General features: G+C 42.7%; 1 protein-coding gene across 1 annotated transcript; it reads right to left on the bottom strand.

Moving 5' to 3' along the window:
* Positions 1-2,632: 2,632 nt before the first annotated feature.
* LOC130298102 (oocyte zinc finger protein XlCOF6-like) lies at positions 2,633-10,777 on the bottom strand. The gene is given in 7 exon segments (XM_056550993.1): positions 2,633-4,250; positions 4,252-4,358; positions 4,360-5,417; positions 7,490-7,775; positions 7,942-8,006; positions 8,090-8,216; positions 10,681-10,777. Coding segments are annotated over 7 exon segments (2,394 nt in total). The 5' UTR covers positions 10,741-10,777; the 3' UTR covers positions 2,633-3,559.
* Positions 10,778-16,588: the final 5,811 nt, after the last annotated feature.

Here is a 16,588-nt window from a genome sequence, read left to right as displayed (position 1 = left end):
GACTCTCTTGGACAGTTTATTTACTGCCATATCAACCTTAGGAGGTGGCATCCAGGAATCAGATTCCGCGTCCGAGAGAGGGTACATCAATTTGAAGGTACGAGTGACAAGCGCAGGTTTATCTGGGTGCTTCCACTCAGCCTTCATCATCTTTTTGCGTGCATCATTCACCTTGAAAACCCAAGGTTCTCTAGAGGTGGATGCAGAGGCTTCCCCTTGGTCAACATCCTGGTCCCTTGACCGGATGGACCTAAGTAATCTCTGCGTCTTTTCCGCAGGGAAAAGAGGCGGACACATCTTCACCTCAACAGGCTGTTCAGACTGTACAGATGACCTCTGGTCCAATACCTCGATCGACATAACGGATTCTTCCGCCACAGAAGGAGGAGTGGATTCAGTTCTAGCTCTTTTGGGAACAAGAGCACTCTTAATTTCAGATATGGAATTTCCCATAAACTCCTTCATCCAGATGAACATGTCCTGGACAGTAGGTTCAGCTGGATTAGGGGGTGGACGGCAACCGGGACACCTGTTATATTCGTAAGCGTCCGGAAGCGGAGTGCCGCAATTGGCGCAAGCTAGATGGCGTTTTTTGGCGCTAGCCTTACGACCACCAGAGTGTGGGTCACTAGAGGAAGGAGTAGACATGACTCTGGAAAGAAAGAAAATAAGTTAGGGATAATAAACAAAATTATTATCGCCCTAACGCCAAATAGAGAGGGAGAGATACCTATAATGCAGATAGGAGCTCTAACCACTAATGCTAGGCTTGTAAATAGGACTAGCTATGATGGCAGCAGAGACTGAATGAAGGTCTCAGCTGTCTTTATATGGGAAAGGGCCCGGAAGCCCCGCCCCCTTCAGAGAAGATCAGCCTGCAATAGGCTGAAACACCCGGAAGGGAATTTTTAATAAAAATTATCCACTGAGCCCTTCCCTAACTAGGAAAGGGCTCACGCCTGACTTTCCACCTAAGTATAAAACTTAAAAGGCAGCGCAAAGCGCTGAAGAAAGTGAGGCCGGGACCGGAAGTCGTCAGATGACGTACCTCCGGTCCACGGCTCGCACAGAGTAATGGAGGCGAGCGTGAGCCGGGACACGTGGGACGCCAGGCGGGTAAGAAAAAAAACCTGCAGCGGCATCCCTAATGCTATGAGGGATCACCGGATCCTTGTAGCAATAAAATAGTCAAAACAAATAGTTTTAAGATAAACCAGGCCGGAGGCCCAGATAATATAAAGAGAAAAAAACAGGGGGCAGTTGAAAAAGGTACTGCGCCCCAAAAATATCTCCCCAATACAGGGGAGACATCCAGGCAGGCTCCAAAGGAGCCTGCACCGTCCTGCTGTCCTTACACAGGACAGAAAAAAAGCGAGATGGCCTAGGGGAGGAGGCCTTTTATGGGGGGGCTAATTAATTTAAATTGCTTGGGCGGAATTAAAAATTCCACCGTCCTGCCAGCTTCACAGGGGCAGAACACCCCACTTGTGCTGCTGGTTAGGACGTAAGGGAAAAAGATATTCAGAATGTTCATGTGATGGAGAATTCATGAAAAGTGCAAAAAACGGGAATGTGAGAGAATGGAAAAAACAAGTGAAAGTGCAGCAGACGAGAGAGGGGTAAAATGACAATTGGTGGATAGTAATGTCAGAAGAAAGAGAGTAAGGTGTCTGATCACTGCTGAAATCTATTATACATAGCAGATAGTATACATGTACATATATATTCATAATAGTAGAATATCCAGGGAGAACGCAGGTTGGAAGCCATCTTCATTTAACCAGGTAAAAGGCATCGGTGAGAAAAAGGAAGAAAAAAGAAGAAAACAGCAAAAGAAAACCAGGAGAAAAAGAACATAGGAAAAAGAAGAGGAAAACGAAAAAAAGGAGAAGGAAGGAAGGAAGTAGAGAGAAAAGAAAAGAGGAAAAAGAAAGGGTAAGTGTGCAGAGAAAGAAGAAAAAGGTGATAAAACCAATTAATACATAAAATGATAAAACCAAATAGACCAAAAAATCAGAACAGAACAATAGCAACATAACTAAATCCATTAATCCGCCATATGCATTTTATTAGGGAAGGTTTTTTTTTTGCAATGTAATAGCTCCCATAGGGGACTAGAACACTGCACACACTGATCTCTTATACTGATCATTGTTATCCCATAGGAGACTATAACACTGCACACACTGATCTCTTATACTGATCATTGTTATCCCATAGGAAACTATAACCCTGCACACACTGATCTCTTATACTGATTATTGTTATCCCATAGGGGACTATAACACTGCACACACTGATCTCTTATACTGATCATTGTTATCTCATAGGAGACTATAACACTGCACACACTGATCTCTTATACTGATCATTGTTATCCCATAGGAGACTATAACACTGCACACACTGATCTCTTATACTGATCATTGTTATCCCATAGGAGACTATAACACTGCACACACTGATCTCTTATACTGATCATTATTATCCCATAGGGGACTATAACACTGCACACACTGATCTCTTATACTGATCATTGTTATCCCATAGGAGACTATAACACTGCACACACTGATCTCTTACACTGATCATTGTTATCCCATAGGAGACTATAACACTGCACACACTGATCTCTTATACTGATCATTGTTATCCCATAGGAGACTATAACACTGCACACACTGATCTCTTATACTGATCATTATTATCCCATAGGAGACTATAACACTGCACACACTGATCTCTTATACTGATCATTATTATCCCATAGGAGACTATAACACTGCACACACTGATCTCTTTCGTCTAATCGCTGTTATACTTCACCACCATACATCTGTACTACAGCGCAGTATAACTGTCAGTGTTACCGAGGTCGGGCCTCATAGGCAACAGCGCCTGGTAGACCTGGAGGCCATGACTGGGGGAGCAAGACAGTTTAACCCTATAGATGCTACAATCAGTACTGACTGCGGCATACATAGGGTTACACTGCCAAGACAGTCTGGAAAGTAATCCCACCCATGACATAAAAGTACATCACGGGGTGGTGAGGGGGTTGTGTCATCTATCCCCTGTATCTCAATAACAGGGACCCCAGTGTCCCCAGGTAGGTAGGAGGTACATTCACTATGGGAGCTGCAGAAACAGCCGAGCACACACTGAGGTGTCCAGTGATCGGACGCCACATGATCAGCTAGGATCGGGGATAACACAACCTTTCTAAAAGGGTCTCAGCAGGTGAAGCCCGGACCGTCCTGGAATTCTTCATCACTGGAATAAGTCCCTTCTCTGTGAGGTGTTTGGGTCTCCAGTAGCAGCTCCCCATGGATTATGCCTGTTGGGTCTTCTCCATGAGGAGCAGTGAATATCACAACCATATATCACACTCTTCTCCTACCATGTAAACTATAGTGATGACATCGCTGGATCGGTGACTACGTTCTAATAGAAAACTTTTATTATCAATTGGTAACAAGTTTGGAGATGCAGTATATGATATATGTATAAATGTCAGATATCCTATGTACATGGTGAATATATAGATGTGTTATCTGCATCATTTATTGCTCTGAGTTGGCTTCTCCCCTGTGTGAGTTCTTTGATGTTTAACAAGATTTGATTGCTGAGTAAAACATTTCCCACATTCTGCACATGAAAATGGCTTCTCCCCTGTGTGAGTTCTTTGATGTCTAACAAGATTTGATTTCTGAGTAAAACATTTCCCACATTCTGAGCATGAAAATAGCTTCTCCCCTGTGTGAGTTCTTTGATGTTTAAGAAGATTTGATTTGCCAGTAAAACATTTCCCACATTCTGAACATGAAAATGGCTTCTCTCCTGTGTGAGTTTTTTTATGTCGAGTAACATCTCCTTTGAAAGTAAAACATTTCCCACATTCTGAGCATGAAAATGGCTTCTCCCCTGTGTGAGTTCTTTGATGTTTAACAATATTTGATTTCTTAGTAAAGCAGTTCCCACATTGTGAACATGAAAATGGCTTCTCCCCTGTGTGAGTTCTTTGATGTTGAACAAGACCTGATTTTTCAGTAAAACATTTCCCACATTCTGAACATGAAAATGGCTTCTCCCCTGTGTGTGTTTTTTGATGTTTAACAAGATTAGATTTTTCAGTATAATATTTACCACATTCTGAACATGAAAATGGCTTCTCTCCTGTGTGATTTCTTTGATGTACAAGAAGATTTGATTTAAAAGTAAAACATTTCCCACATTCTAAGCATGAATGGCTTCTCCCCTGTGTGAGTTCTTTGATGTTTAACAAGATGTGATTTTTCAGTAAAAGATTTTCCACATTCTGAACATGAAAATGGCTTCTCTCCTGTGTGAGTTTTTTTTATGTCGAGTAACATCTCCTTTGAAAGTAAAACATTTCCCACATTCTGAGCATGAAAATGGCTTCTCCCCTGTGTTAGTTCTTTGATGTTTAACAATATTTGATTTCTTAGTAAAACATTTCCCACATTGTGAACATGAAAATGGCTTCTCCCCTGTGTGAGTTCTTTGATGTTGAACAAGACATGAGTTTTCAGTAAAACATTTCCCACATTCTGAACATGAAAATGCCTTCTCCCCTGTGTGTGTTCTTTGATGTTTAACAAGATTAGATTTTTCAGTATAATATTTACCACATTCTGAACATGAAAATGGCTTCTCTCCTGTGTGATTTCTTTGATGTACAAGAAGATGTGATTTAAAAGTAAAACATTTCCCACATTCTAAGCATGAAAATGGCTTCTCCCCTGTGTGAGTTCTTTGATGTTTAACAAGATGTGATTTTTCAGTAAAACATTTTCCACATTCTGAACATGAAAATGGCTTCTCTCCTGTGTGAATTCTCTGATGTTTAAGAAGATTTGATTTGGCAGTAAAACATTTCCCACATTCTGAACATGAAAATGGCTTCTCCCCTGTGTGAGTTCTTTGATGTTGAACAAGACATGAGTTTTCAGTAAAACATTTCCCACATTCTGAACATGAAAATGGCTTCTCCCCTGTGTGTGTTCTTTGATGTTGAACAAGAGCCGATTTCTGAATAAAACATTTACCACATTTTGGACATAAAAATGGTTTCTCTCCTGTGTGAATTTTCTGATGTTCAACAAGACTTGACTTCTTAATTAAACATTTCCCACATTCTGAGCATGAATATGGTTTCTTTCCTGTATGAGCTCGTTGATGTCCAGCACCCCTTCTGTAACTTTTTTCCTTAACATCCTGTGATGAGTGAGAAGACAGGACCTGTATATAAGGATGAGATGACAGATCTTGGCTGTGAAGGGCTGAGGGTGTATCTGGGATAATGGAATGTTCTTCATATGTATCTTGTGTGATATCATCATCTGCTTTATAATCTGAAGATATAAGATTCTCCTCTGATCTCCTGCTACAAGAATCTGCAGAGAATAACACAGATTATATAATTGAGTATTAACCTTATTTACATTTTTCCATCTAGAGTCACATGAGAGTTTGTTTTTTGTGGGACCAATTTTACTGTGAAATAGAAAACAAATTGTGGGATAAAATTCAATTGAAATAAAATACAATTTTGCTAATTTGTTTTTTTTTCATCACCTACCATATAACGTGATGTCACAACTGACATTATACTTATCCATCAGGTTAGTATCATCTTGTATAGTTTTCCTTATATTTTAATTTAAAAAATACTTTAACCCCTTAAGGACTTTTTAAGGGTTTTTTCACTTTCGTTTCTTCCACCTCACCTTCTAAAAATCAGAACGCTTTCAGTTTTCTACCTACAGACCCATATGAGGTTGTTGTTGTTTTTTGCGCTACTAATTTTACGTTATAATGATGTCAATCATTGCACCACAAAATCTACGACGAAGGCAAAAACGAAATAAACACTATTTTGTAACATTTGGGGGCTTCCGTTTCTACGCAGCACTTTTCGGTAACAATGACACCTTACCTTTATTCTGTAGGTCCATACGGTATAAGGACACCCAACTTATACAGGTTTCATTTTGTTTTACTTCATTTAAAAAAAATTAGAACTTTTTGTATATAAATTAGCATGTTTAAAATTGTCCTCTTCTGACCCCTATAACTATTATTTTTCCATATACAGGGTGTGTAAATTTTTATCTGTACCATTTTTTTAATGGGACTTTTTGTTCACTTTTTATAAATGTTTTTAGGGTGTACAAAGTGACCAAATATACGCAATTCTGGACTTTGGTATTTTGACCGTGCTGTTTTAAAAACGTTAAAAACATTTACACATGTGTCAATACCACATATGTTTATTATTTGTTATATGGGAAAAGAGGGTGATTCAAACTTTTGTTAGGGAAGGGGTTAAATCATAGGGGACTATTACATACAATCCTTGATTACATACACTGAACAATACTGCAGCATAGCATTGATCAGTGTTATCAGTACTCCATTACTCCAGCCTGACATGGTGGACTGGAGCCTTGGAGAACCGATCGGATGGGGAGGAGGCAGTTAAGGGCCCTCCCACCATCCTCCCAGCTGATCGGGACATCGCGATTTCCCTGTGATGATCCCGATCAGCTCCACTAAGCTCCCTGCAGTGTATATTTAACCCTTCCAGTACTTATCTCTGCTGACACTTCAGTCCGGGTCAGGAACTGTCCAGAGCAGGAGAGGTTTGCTATGGGGATTTGTTCCTGCTCTGGACAGTTCCTGGCATGAACAGAGGTGTCAGCAGAGAGCACTGTGGTTAGACAGAAAGAACTACACAACTTCCTCTGAAGCATACAGCAGCTGAAAAGTACTGGAAGGGTTAAGATTTTTAAATTAAAATAATTTACAGATCTGTATAACTTTCTGGCATCAGTTGATTTTATCAATTTTTTCCCCTCCGGAGTACCCCTTTAAGCCACAGAACATAAATGGTTTTCTCATCCTGCCTACATTTCCCATGATTCCTCTGACTTTACAGAGAGAGGGGTGGAGTCTGATCACTGCAGTTCACCTAATGAGACCAACCTGATCACATGACTAGACTCTACCGACCAGAAGCCTAAACTGCTAAGACTTGTTCTTCTTTTCAAGCTTCATATCCTGTACATTCACTTTGCTGACATGGCTTTAGCTGAACTGTCCTTCCCATAGGGTCTATGACTGATCGTCCGGCATCGAGGTCTCTTCCTCCCAGTCTCTACTGAGCAGCAATGTTTCCATCCAGGGGTGTAATGATCATGGCTGCAGGGGGGGCTCCTCTGGGGGTCCGGGTAGGGGGGTGAACAGAAGATACAGAACAGTCTGTGGGGCACAGTAATAGTGTGGGGGCATAAAAGGTGTAGAATCTATAGTAAGAGCGCACAGAAGGGCCTGTGGTCTAAGATTTGCCTTGGAGCCCAAAAAAAATAAAAAAACTCTAGTTACACCACTACTTACCATAAATTACTGCAGCCAGTGACCAAGAAAAATCTGTGACTGTTCTCTGCATTTACTTGTTACTACTCACCTGGGTGGTTACCTGTAGGAATGTCCTCCTTATACTGTTCATCACCGCTCACATCTGTCTCTTCTTCTTCTTCCCTTATGTCTGTAGCTTTAATATTGTTCAGATCTTTTCCTGTTGGAATGTCCTCCTTATACTGCTCATCACCGCTCACATCTGTCTCTTCTTCTTCCTTTATGTCTGTAATATTTTTATAAATCAGATCTTTTCCTGTAGGAATGTCCTCCTTATACTGCTCATCACTGCTCACATCTGTCTCTGGAGCATTAATATTGTTCGGATCTTCACCCTGATTCATAAGATGTGGAAGAAAGATTGTAAAAGTCATCAGACAGTAGGAGAAATCATGTGGGATGTTATAGATGAGCAGGAGATGAGGAGTCATGGAGGGTGAGGGGACTGACCACAAGAGCTTCACAGCCCTTCTACAGATCATAGGGAATATCTACATCTACCTGATCATCCTGTGGAAGAAGAGGACGGGGACACCTCTCTGGTGCTGTTCTCTTACTGGATCTGACTGTAGGGAACACATACAGAGACTGAATTCATTCTTTACATACAAATAATGAGAGGACGTGTGTATATAGTCATGTCTATTACCTGGTGATGTGAGGGGCTGCTGATCCTCCATCATGACCTGATCCTTGTACTGATCCTTGTGTCCTTCTACATACTCCCACTCCTCCATGGAGAAATAGACCGCCACGTCCTGACACCTTATAGGAACCTGACACATAATGATACAGTCATCACCCCGACCCCTCCAGTGGTGTTACTGTATAATGTCCCAGCATTCCCAGCAGTGTCACCTCTCCAGTCATCACCAGACCCCTCCATTACTGTATAATGTCCCAGCATTCCCAGCAGTGTCACCTCTCCAGTCATCACCAGACCCCTCCATTACTGTATAATGTCCCAGCAGTGTCACCTCTCCAGTCATCACCAGACCCCTCCATTACTGTACAATGTCCCAGCAGTGTCACCTCTCCAGTAATCACCAGACCCCTCCATTACTGTATAATGTCCCAGCATTCCCAGCAGTGTCACCTCTCCAGTCATCACCAGACCCCTCCATTACTGTATAATGTCCCAGCAGTGTCACCTCTCCAGTCATCACCAGACCCCTCCATTACTGTATAATGTCCCAGCAGTGTCACCTCTCCAGTCATCACCAGACCCCTCCATTACTGTATAATGTCCCAGCATTCCCAGCAGTGTCACCTCTCCAGTCATCACCAGACCCCTCCATTACTATATAATGTCCCAGCATTCCCAGCAGTGTCACCTCTCCAGTCATCACCAGACCCCTCCATTACTGTATAACGTCCCAGCAGTGTCACCTCTCCAGTCATCACCAGACCCCTCCATTACTGTATAATGTCCCAGCAGTGTCACCTCTCCAGTCATCACCAGACCCCTCCATTACTGTATAATGACCCAGCAGTGTCACCTCTCCAGTTATCACCAGACCCCTCCATTACTGTATAATGTCCCAGCAGTGTCACCTCTCCAGTCATCACCAGACCCCTCCATTACTGTATAATGTCCTAGCAGTGTCACCTCTCCAGTCATCACCTGACCCCTCCATTACTGTAGAATGTCCCAGCAGTGTCACCTCTCCAGTCATCACCAGACCCCTCCATTACTGTATAATGTCCCAGCACTGTCACCTCTCCAGTCATCACCAGACCCCTCCATTACTGTATAATGTCCCAGCAGTGTCACCTCTCCAGACATCACCAGACCCCTCCATTACTGTATAATGTCCCAGCAGTGTCATCTCTCCAGTCATCACCAGACCCCTCCATTACTGTATAATGTCCCAGCAGTGTCACCTATCCAGTCATCACCAGACCCCTCCATTACTGTATAATGTCCCAGCAGGGTCACCTCTCCAGTCATCACCAGACCCCTCCATTACTGTATAATGTCCCAGCAGTGTCACCTCTCCAGTCATCACCAGACCCCTCCATTACTGTATAATGTCTCAGCAGTGTCACCTCTCCAGTCATCACCAGATCCCTCCATTACTGTATAATGTCCCAGCAGTGTCACCTCTCCAGTCATCACCAGACCCCTCCATTACTGTATAATGTCCCAGCAGTGTCACCTCTCCAGTCATCACCAGACCCCTCCATTACTGTATAATATCCCAGCAGTGTCACCTCTCCAGTCATCACCAGACCCCTCCATTACTGCATAATGTCCCAGCAGTGTCACCTCTCCAGTCATCACCAGACCCCTCCATTACTGTATAATGTCCCAGCATTCCCAGCAGTGTCACCTCTCCAGTCATCACCAGACCCCTCCATTACTGTATAATGTCCCATCATTCCCAGCAGTGTCACCTCTCCAGTCATCACCAGAACCATCCATTACTGTATAATGTCCCAGCAGTGTCACCTCTCCAGTCATCACCAGACCCCTCCATTACTGTACAATGTCCCAGCAGTGTCACCTCTCCAGTCATCACCAGACCCCTCCATTACTGTATAATGTCCCAGCAGTGTCACCTCTCCAGTCATCACCAGACCCCTCCATTACTGTATAATGTCCCAGCAGTGTCACCTCTTCAGTCATCACCAGACCCCTCCATTACTGTATAATGTCCCAGCAGTGTCACCTCTCTAGTCATCACCAGACTCCTCCATTACTGTATAATGTCCCAGCAGTGTCACCTCTCCAGTCATCACCAGACCCCTCCATTACTGTATAATGTCCCAGCAGTGTCACCTCTTCAGTCATCACCAGACCCCTCCATTACTGTATAATGTCCCAGCAGTGTCACCTCTCCAGTCATCACCAGACCCCTCCATTACTGTATAATGTCCCAGCATTCCCAGCAGTGTCACCTCTCCAGTCATCACCAGACCCCTCCATTACTGTATAATGTCCCAGCAGTGTCACCTCTCCAGTCATCACCAGACCCCTCCATTACTGTATAATGTCCCAGCAGTGTCACCTCTCCAGTCATCACCGGACCCCTCCATTACTGTATAATGTCCCAGCATTCCCAGCAGTGTCACCTCTCCAGTCATCACCAGACCCCTCCATTACTGTATAATGTCCCAGCAGTGTCACCTCTCCAGTCATCACCAGACCCCTCCATTACTGTATAATGTCCCAGCAGTGTCACCTCTCCAGTCATCACCAGACCCCTCCATTACTGTATAATGTCCCAGCAGGGTCACCTCTCCAGTCAGCAGCTCCATCATCTTGTTGATGAGTTCTCGGATCTTCTGTTCATCCATTTCCTCATGTATCAGGGAGTGAGGTGGGGGCCCCGGGATTGGGCTCAGGGTTCTTCCCCATCCTTCACACACAGGGGCCCGACAGCACCCACTAGAGGACTTCTTAACTACTGTGTAATCCTGTGTATGGAGAGACACATTAATATCACTACATACACTACCAGAATCCCTCACCTCTCCAGTCATATCCATCTGTTATTCCATAGGTAAGAATGAGGTCATGTGACATCACTCCCAGAATCCCTCACCTCTCCAGTCATATCCATCTGTTATTCCATAGATAAGAATGAGGTCATGTGACATCACTCCCAGAATCCCTCACCTCTCCAGTCATATCCATCTGTGATTCCATAGATAAGAATGAGGTCATGTGACATCACTCCCAGAATCCCTCACCTCTCCAGTCATATCCATCTGTGATTACATAGATAAGAATGAGGTCATGTGACATCACTCCCAGAATCCCTCACCTCTCCAATAATATCCATCTGTGATTACACAGATAAGAATGAGGTCATGTGACATCACTCCCAGAATCCCTCACCTCTCCAGTCATATCCATCTGTTATTACATAGATAAGAATGAGGTCATGTGACATCACTCCCAGAATCCCTCACCTCTCCAGTCATATCCATCTGTTATTACATAGATAAGAATGAGGTCATGTGACATCACTCCCAGAATCCCTCACCTCTCCAGTCATATCCATCTGTTATTACATAGATAAGAATGAGGTCATGTGACATCACTCCCAGAATCCCTCACCTCTCCAGTCATATCCATCTGTTATTACATAGATAAGAATGAGGTCATGTGACATCACTCCCAGAATCCCTCACCTCTCCAGTCATATCCATCTGTTATTCCATAGATAAGAATGAGGTCATGTGACATCACTCCCAGAATCCCTCACCTCCCCAGTCATATCCATCTGTTATTCCATAGATAAGAATGAGGTCATGTGACATCACTCCCAGAATCCCTCACCTCTCCAGTCATATCCATCTGTTATTACATAGATAAGAATGAGGTCATGTGACATCACTCCCAGAATCCCTCACCTCTCCAGTAAGCCGGAAGAGTATCTGTAGGGTAAGGTTTATGATCCTATCGGCCATCTTGTTCCTGTCTCTCTCCATGGTTGATGGGTCATCCAGGAGAATTCTCTTATATAGAAGATATCAGCAGAGGATCCTGGATTGGAGAAACCTGAAGGGAAGAAGAGGAGACGATGAGAAATGGCGGCTGCTAATAGAAACAACAACAGAGAAAGAAAGAGACAAATACACAGAAAGTTCTGGATCTTGTGATCTTCTTCGTTAAGTCATAAAACCTTGTGTACCTGAAGGGGTTAATAGTAATGTCCCCTCCCCCAGCGCTCCTGATGTCACCACAACCGTATATACCTCCACCTGCAGACAGTACAGGAGCCGTGTGCTTACAGGACCTGCGATGATGTCACCGTCATGTGATCAGTCACATGGAGGAGGAGGAGTCACATGATCAGGGGCTGCTGCTCTAGGCTCCTCTGCTCAGTGTATGCAGGACTCTGCTGTGCTGGTTGTGATCGCTGCTGGATGAGCTGAAGTTATGTGTATGCAGCAGAGCTGTGTGTGTGTGATGTGCGTGGTGCAGAGCTGTGTATGTGTGTGTTATATATGTCTGCAGTAGAGCTGTGTGTAATGTGCATGTAGCTGAGCTGTATGTGTACACAGTAGAGCTGTATATGTGTAATGTGCATGTAGCTGAGCTGTATGTGTACACAGTAGAGCTGTATATGTGTAATGTGCATGTAGCTGAGCTGTATGTGTACACAGTAGTGCTGTATATGTGTAATGTACATGTAGCTGGGCTGTATGTGTACACAGTAGAGCTGTATATGTGTAATGTGCATGTAGCTGAGCTGAATGTGTACACAGTAGAGCTGTATATGTGTAATGTGCATGTAGCTGAGCTGAATGTGTACACAGTAGAGCTGTATATGTGTAATGTACATGTAGCTGAGCTGTATGTGTACACAGTAGTGCTGTATATATGTGTAATGTGCATGTAGCTGAGCTGTATGTGTACACAGTAGAGCTGTATGTGTGTAATGTACATGTAGCTGAGCTGTATGTGTACACAGTAGAGCTGTGTGTAATGTACATGTAGCTGAGCTGTATGTGTACACAGTAGAGCTGTATATGTGTAATGTACATGTAGCTGAGCTGTATGTGTACACAGTAGAGCTGTATATGTGTAATGTGCATGTAGCTGAGCTGTATGTGTACACAGTAGAGCTGTGTGTAATGTACATGTAGCTGAGCTGTATGTGTACACAGTAGAGCTGTATATGTGTAATGTACATGTAGCTGAGCTGTATGTGTACACAGTAGAGCTGTATATGTGTAATGTACATGTAGCTGAGCTGTATGTGTACACAGTAGTGCTGTATATGTGTAATGTACATGTAGCTGAGCTGTATGTGTACACAGTAGTGCTGTATATGTGTAATGTACATGTAGCTGAGCTGTATGTGTACACAGTAGAGCTGTATATGTGTAATGTACATGTAGCTGAGCTGTATATGTACACAGTAGAGCTGTATATGTGTAATGTACATGTAGCTGAGCTGTATGTGTACAGAGTAGAGCTGTATATGTGTAATGTACATGTAGCTGAGCTGTATGTGTACACAGTAGAGCTGTATATGTGTAATGTGCATGTAGCTGAGCTGTATGTGTACACAGTAGAGCTGTATATGTGTAATGTGCATGTAGCTGAGCTGTATGTGTACACAGTAGAGCTGTATATGTGTAATGTGCATGTAGCTGAGCTGTATGTGTACACAGTAGAGCTGTATATGTGTAATGTGCATGTAGCTGAGCTGTATGTGTACACAGTAGATCTGTATATGTGTAATGTACATGTAGCTGAGCTGTATGTGTACACAGAGCTGTATATGTGTAATGTACATGTAGTTGAGCTGTATGTGTACACAGTAGAGCTGTATATGTGTAATGTACATGTAGCTGAGCTGTATGTGTACACAGTAGAGCTGTATATGTGTAATGTACATGTAGCTGAGCTGTATGTGTACACAGTAGAGCTGTATATGTGTAATGTACATGTAGCTGAGCTGTATGTGTACACAGTAGAGCTGTATATGTGTGATGTACATGTAGCTGAGCTGTATGTGTACACAGTAGAGCTGTATATGTGTAATGTGCATGTAGCTGAGCTGTATGTGTACACAGTAGAGCTGTATATGTGTAATGTACATGTAGCTGAGCTGTATGTGTACACAGTAGAGCTGTATATGTGTAATGTGCATGTAGCTGAGCTGTATGTGTACACAGTAGAGCTGTATATGTGTAATGTACATGTAGCTGAGCTGTATGTGTACACAGTAGAGCTGTATATATGTATTGTACATGTAGCTGAGCTGTATGTGTACACAGTAGAGCTGTATATGTGTAATGTACATGTAGCTGAGCTGTATGTGTACACAGTAGAGCTGTATATGTGTAATGTGCATGTAGCTGAGCTGTATGTGTACACAGTAGAGCTGTATATGTGTAATGTACATGTAGCTGAGCTGTATGTGTACACAGTAGAGCTGTATATGTGTAATGTACATGTAGCTGAGCTGTATGTGTACACAGTAGAGCTGTATATGTGTAATGTGCATGTAGCTGAGCTGTATGTGTACACAGTAGAGCTGTATATGTGTAATGTGCATGTAGCTGAGCTGTATGTGTACACAGTAGAGCTGTATATGTGTAATGTACATGTAGCTGAGCTGTATGTGTACAGAGTAGAGCTGTATATGTGTAATGTACATGTAGCTGAGCTGTATGTGTACACAGTAGAGCTGTATATGTGTAATGTACATGTAGCTGAGCTGTATGTGTACACAGTAGAGCTGTATATGTGTAATGTACATGTAGCTGAGCTGTATGTGTACACAGTAGTGCTGTATATGTGTAATGTACATGTAGCTGAGCTGTATGTGTACACGGTAGAGCTGTATATGTGTAATGTACATGTAGCTGAGCTGTATGTGTACACGGTAGTGCTGTATATGTGTAATGTACATGTAGCTGAGCTGTATGTGTACACGGTAGAGCTGTATATGTGTAATGTGCATGTAGCTGAGCTGTATGTGTACACAGTAGAGCTGTATATGTGTAATGTGCATGTAGCTGAGCTGTATGTGTACACAGTAGAGCTGTATATGTGTAATGTGCATGTAGCTGAGCTGTATGTGTACACAGTAGAGCTGTATATGTGTAATGTGCATGTAGCTGAGCTGTATGTGTACACAGTAGAGCTGTATATGTGTAATGTGCATGTAGCTGAGCTGTATGTGTACACAGTAGAGCTGTATATGTGTAATGTGCATGTAGCTGAGCTGTATGTGTACACAGTAGAGCTGTATATGTGTAATGTGCATGTAGCTGAGCTGTATGTGTACACAGTAGAGCTGTATATGTGTAATGTGCATGTAGCTGAGCTGTATGTGTACACAGTAGAGCTGTATATGTGTAATGTGCATGTAGCTGAGCTGTATGTGTACACAGTAGAGCTGTATATGTGTAATGTACATGTAGCTGAGCTGTATGTGTACACAGTAGAGCTGTATATGTGTAATGTACATGTAGCTGAGCTGTATGTGTACACAGTAGAGCTGTATATGTGTAATGTACATGTAGCTGAGCTGTATGTGTACACAGTAGAGCTGTATATGTGTAATGTACATGTAGCTGAGCTGTATGTGTACACAGTAGAGCTGTATATGTGTAATGTGCATGTAGCTGAGCTGTATGTGTACACAGTAGAGCTGTATATGTGTAATGTACATGTAGCTGAGCTGTATGTGTACAGTAGAGCTGTATATGTGTAATGTACATGTTGCTGAGCTGTATGTGTACACAGTAGAGCTGTATATGTGTAATGTACATGTAGCTGAGCTGTATGTGTACACAGTAGAGCTGTATATGTGTGATGTACATGTAGCTGAGCTGTATGTGTACACAGTAGAGCTGTATATGTGTAATGTACATGTAGCTGAGCTGTATGTGTACACAGTAGAGCTGTATATGTGTAATGTACATGTAGCTGAGCTGTATGTGTACACAGTAGAGCTGTATATGTGTAATGTACATGTAGCTGAGCTGTATGTGTACACAGTAGAGCTGTAGATGTGTAATGTACATGTAGCTGAGCTGTATGTGTACACAGTAGAGCTGTATATGTGTAATGTACATGTAGCTGAGCTGTATGTGTACACAGTAGAGCTGTATATGTGTAATGTGCATGTAGCTTAGCTGTATGTGTACACAGTAGAGCTGTATATATGTAATGTGCATGTAGCTGAGCTGTATGTGTTCACAGTAGAGCTGTATATGTGTAATGTACATGTAGCTGAGCTGTATGTGTACACAGTAGAGCTGTATATGTGTAATGTACATGTTGCTGAGCTGTATGTGTTCACAGTAGAGCTGTATATGTGTAATGTACATGTAGCTGAGCTGTATGTGTACACAGTAGAGCTGTATATGTGTAATGTACATGTAGCTGAGCTGTATGTGTACACAGTAGAGCTGTAGATGTGTAATGTACATGTAGCTGAGCTGTATGTGTACACAGTAGAGCTGTATATGTGTAATGTACATGTAGCTGAGCTGTATGTGTACACAGTAGAGCTGTATATGTGTAATGTACATGTTGCTGAGCTGTATGTGTTCACAGTAGAGCTGTATATGTGTAATGTACATGTAGCTGAGCTGTATGTGTACACAGTAGAGCTGTATATGTGTAATGTACATGTAGCTGAGCTGTATGTGTACACAGTAGAGCTGTATA

This window comes from Hyla sarda (genome assembly GCF_029499605.1).
Source record: "Hyla sarda isolate aHylSar1 chromosome 1 unlocalized genomic scaffold, aHylSar1.hap1 SUPER_1_unloc_21, whole genome shotgun sequence".
NCBI lineage: Eukaryota > Metazoa > Chordata > Amphibia > Anura > Hylidae > Hyla > Hyla sarda.
Note: the sequence above shows the minus strand (reverse complement) of the source record. Positions and strands in the feature narration are given on the sequence as shown.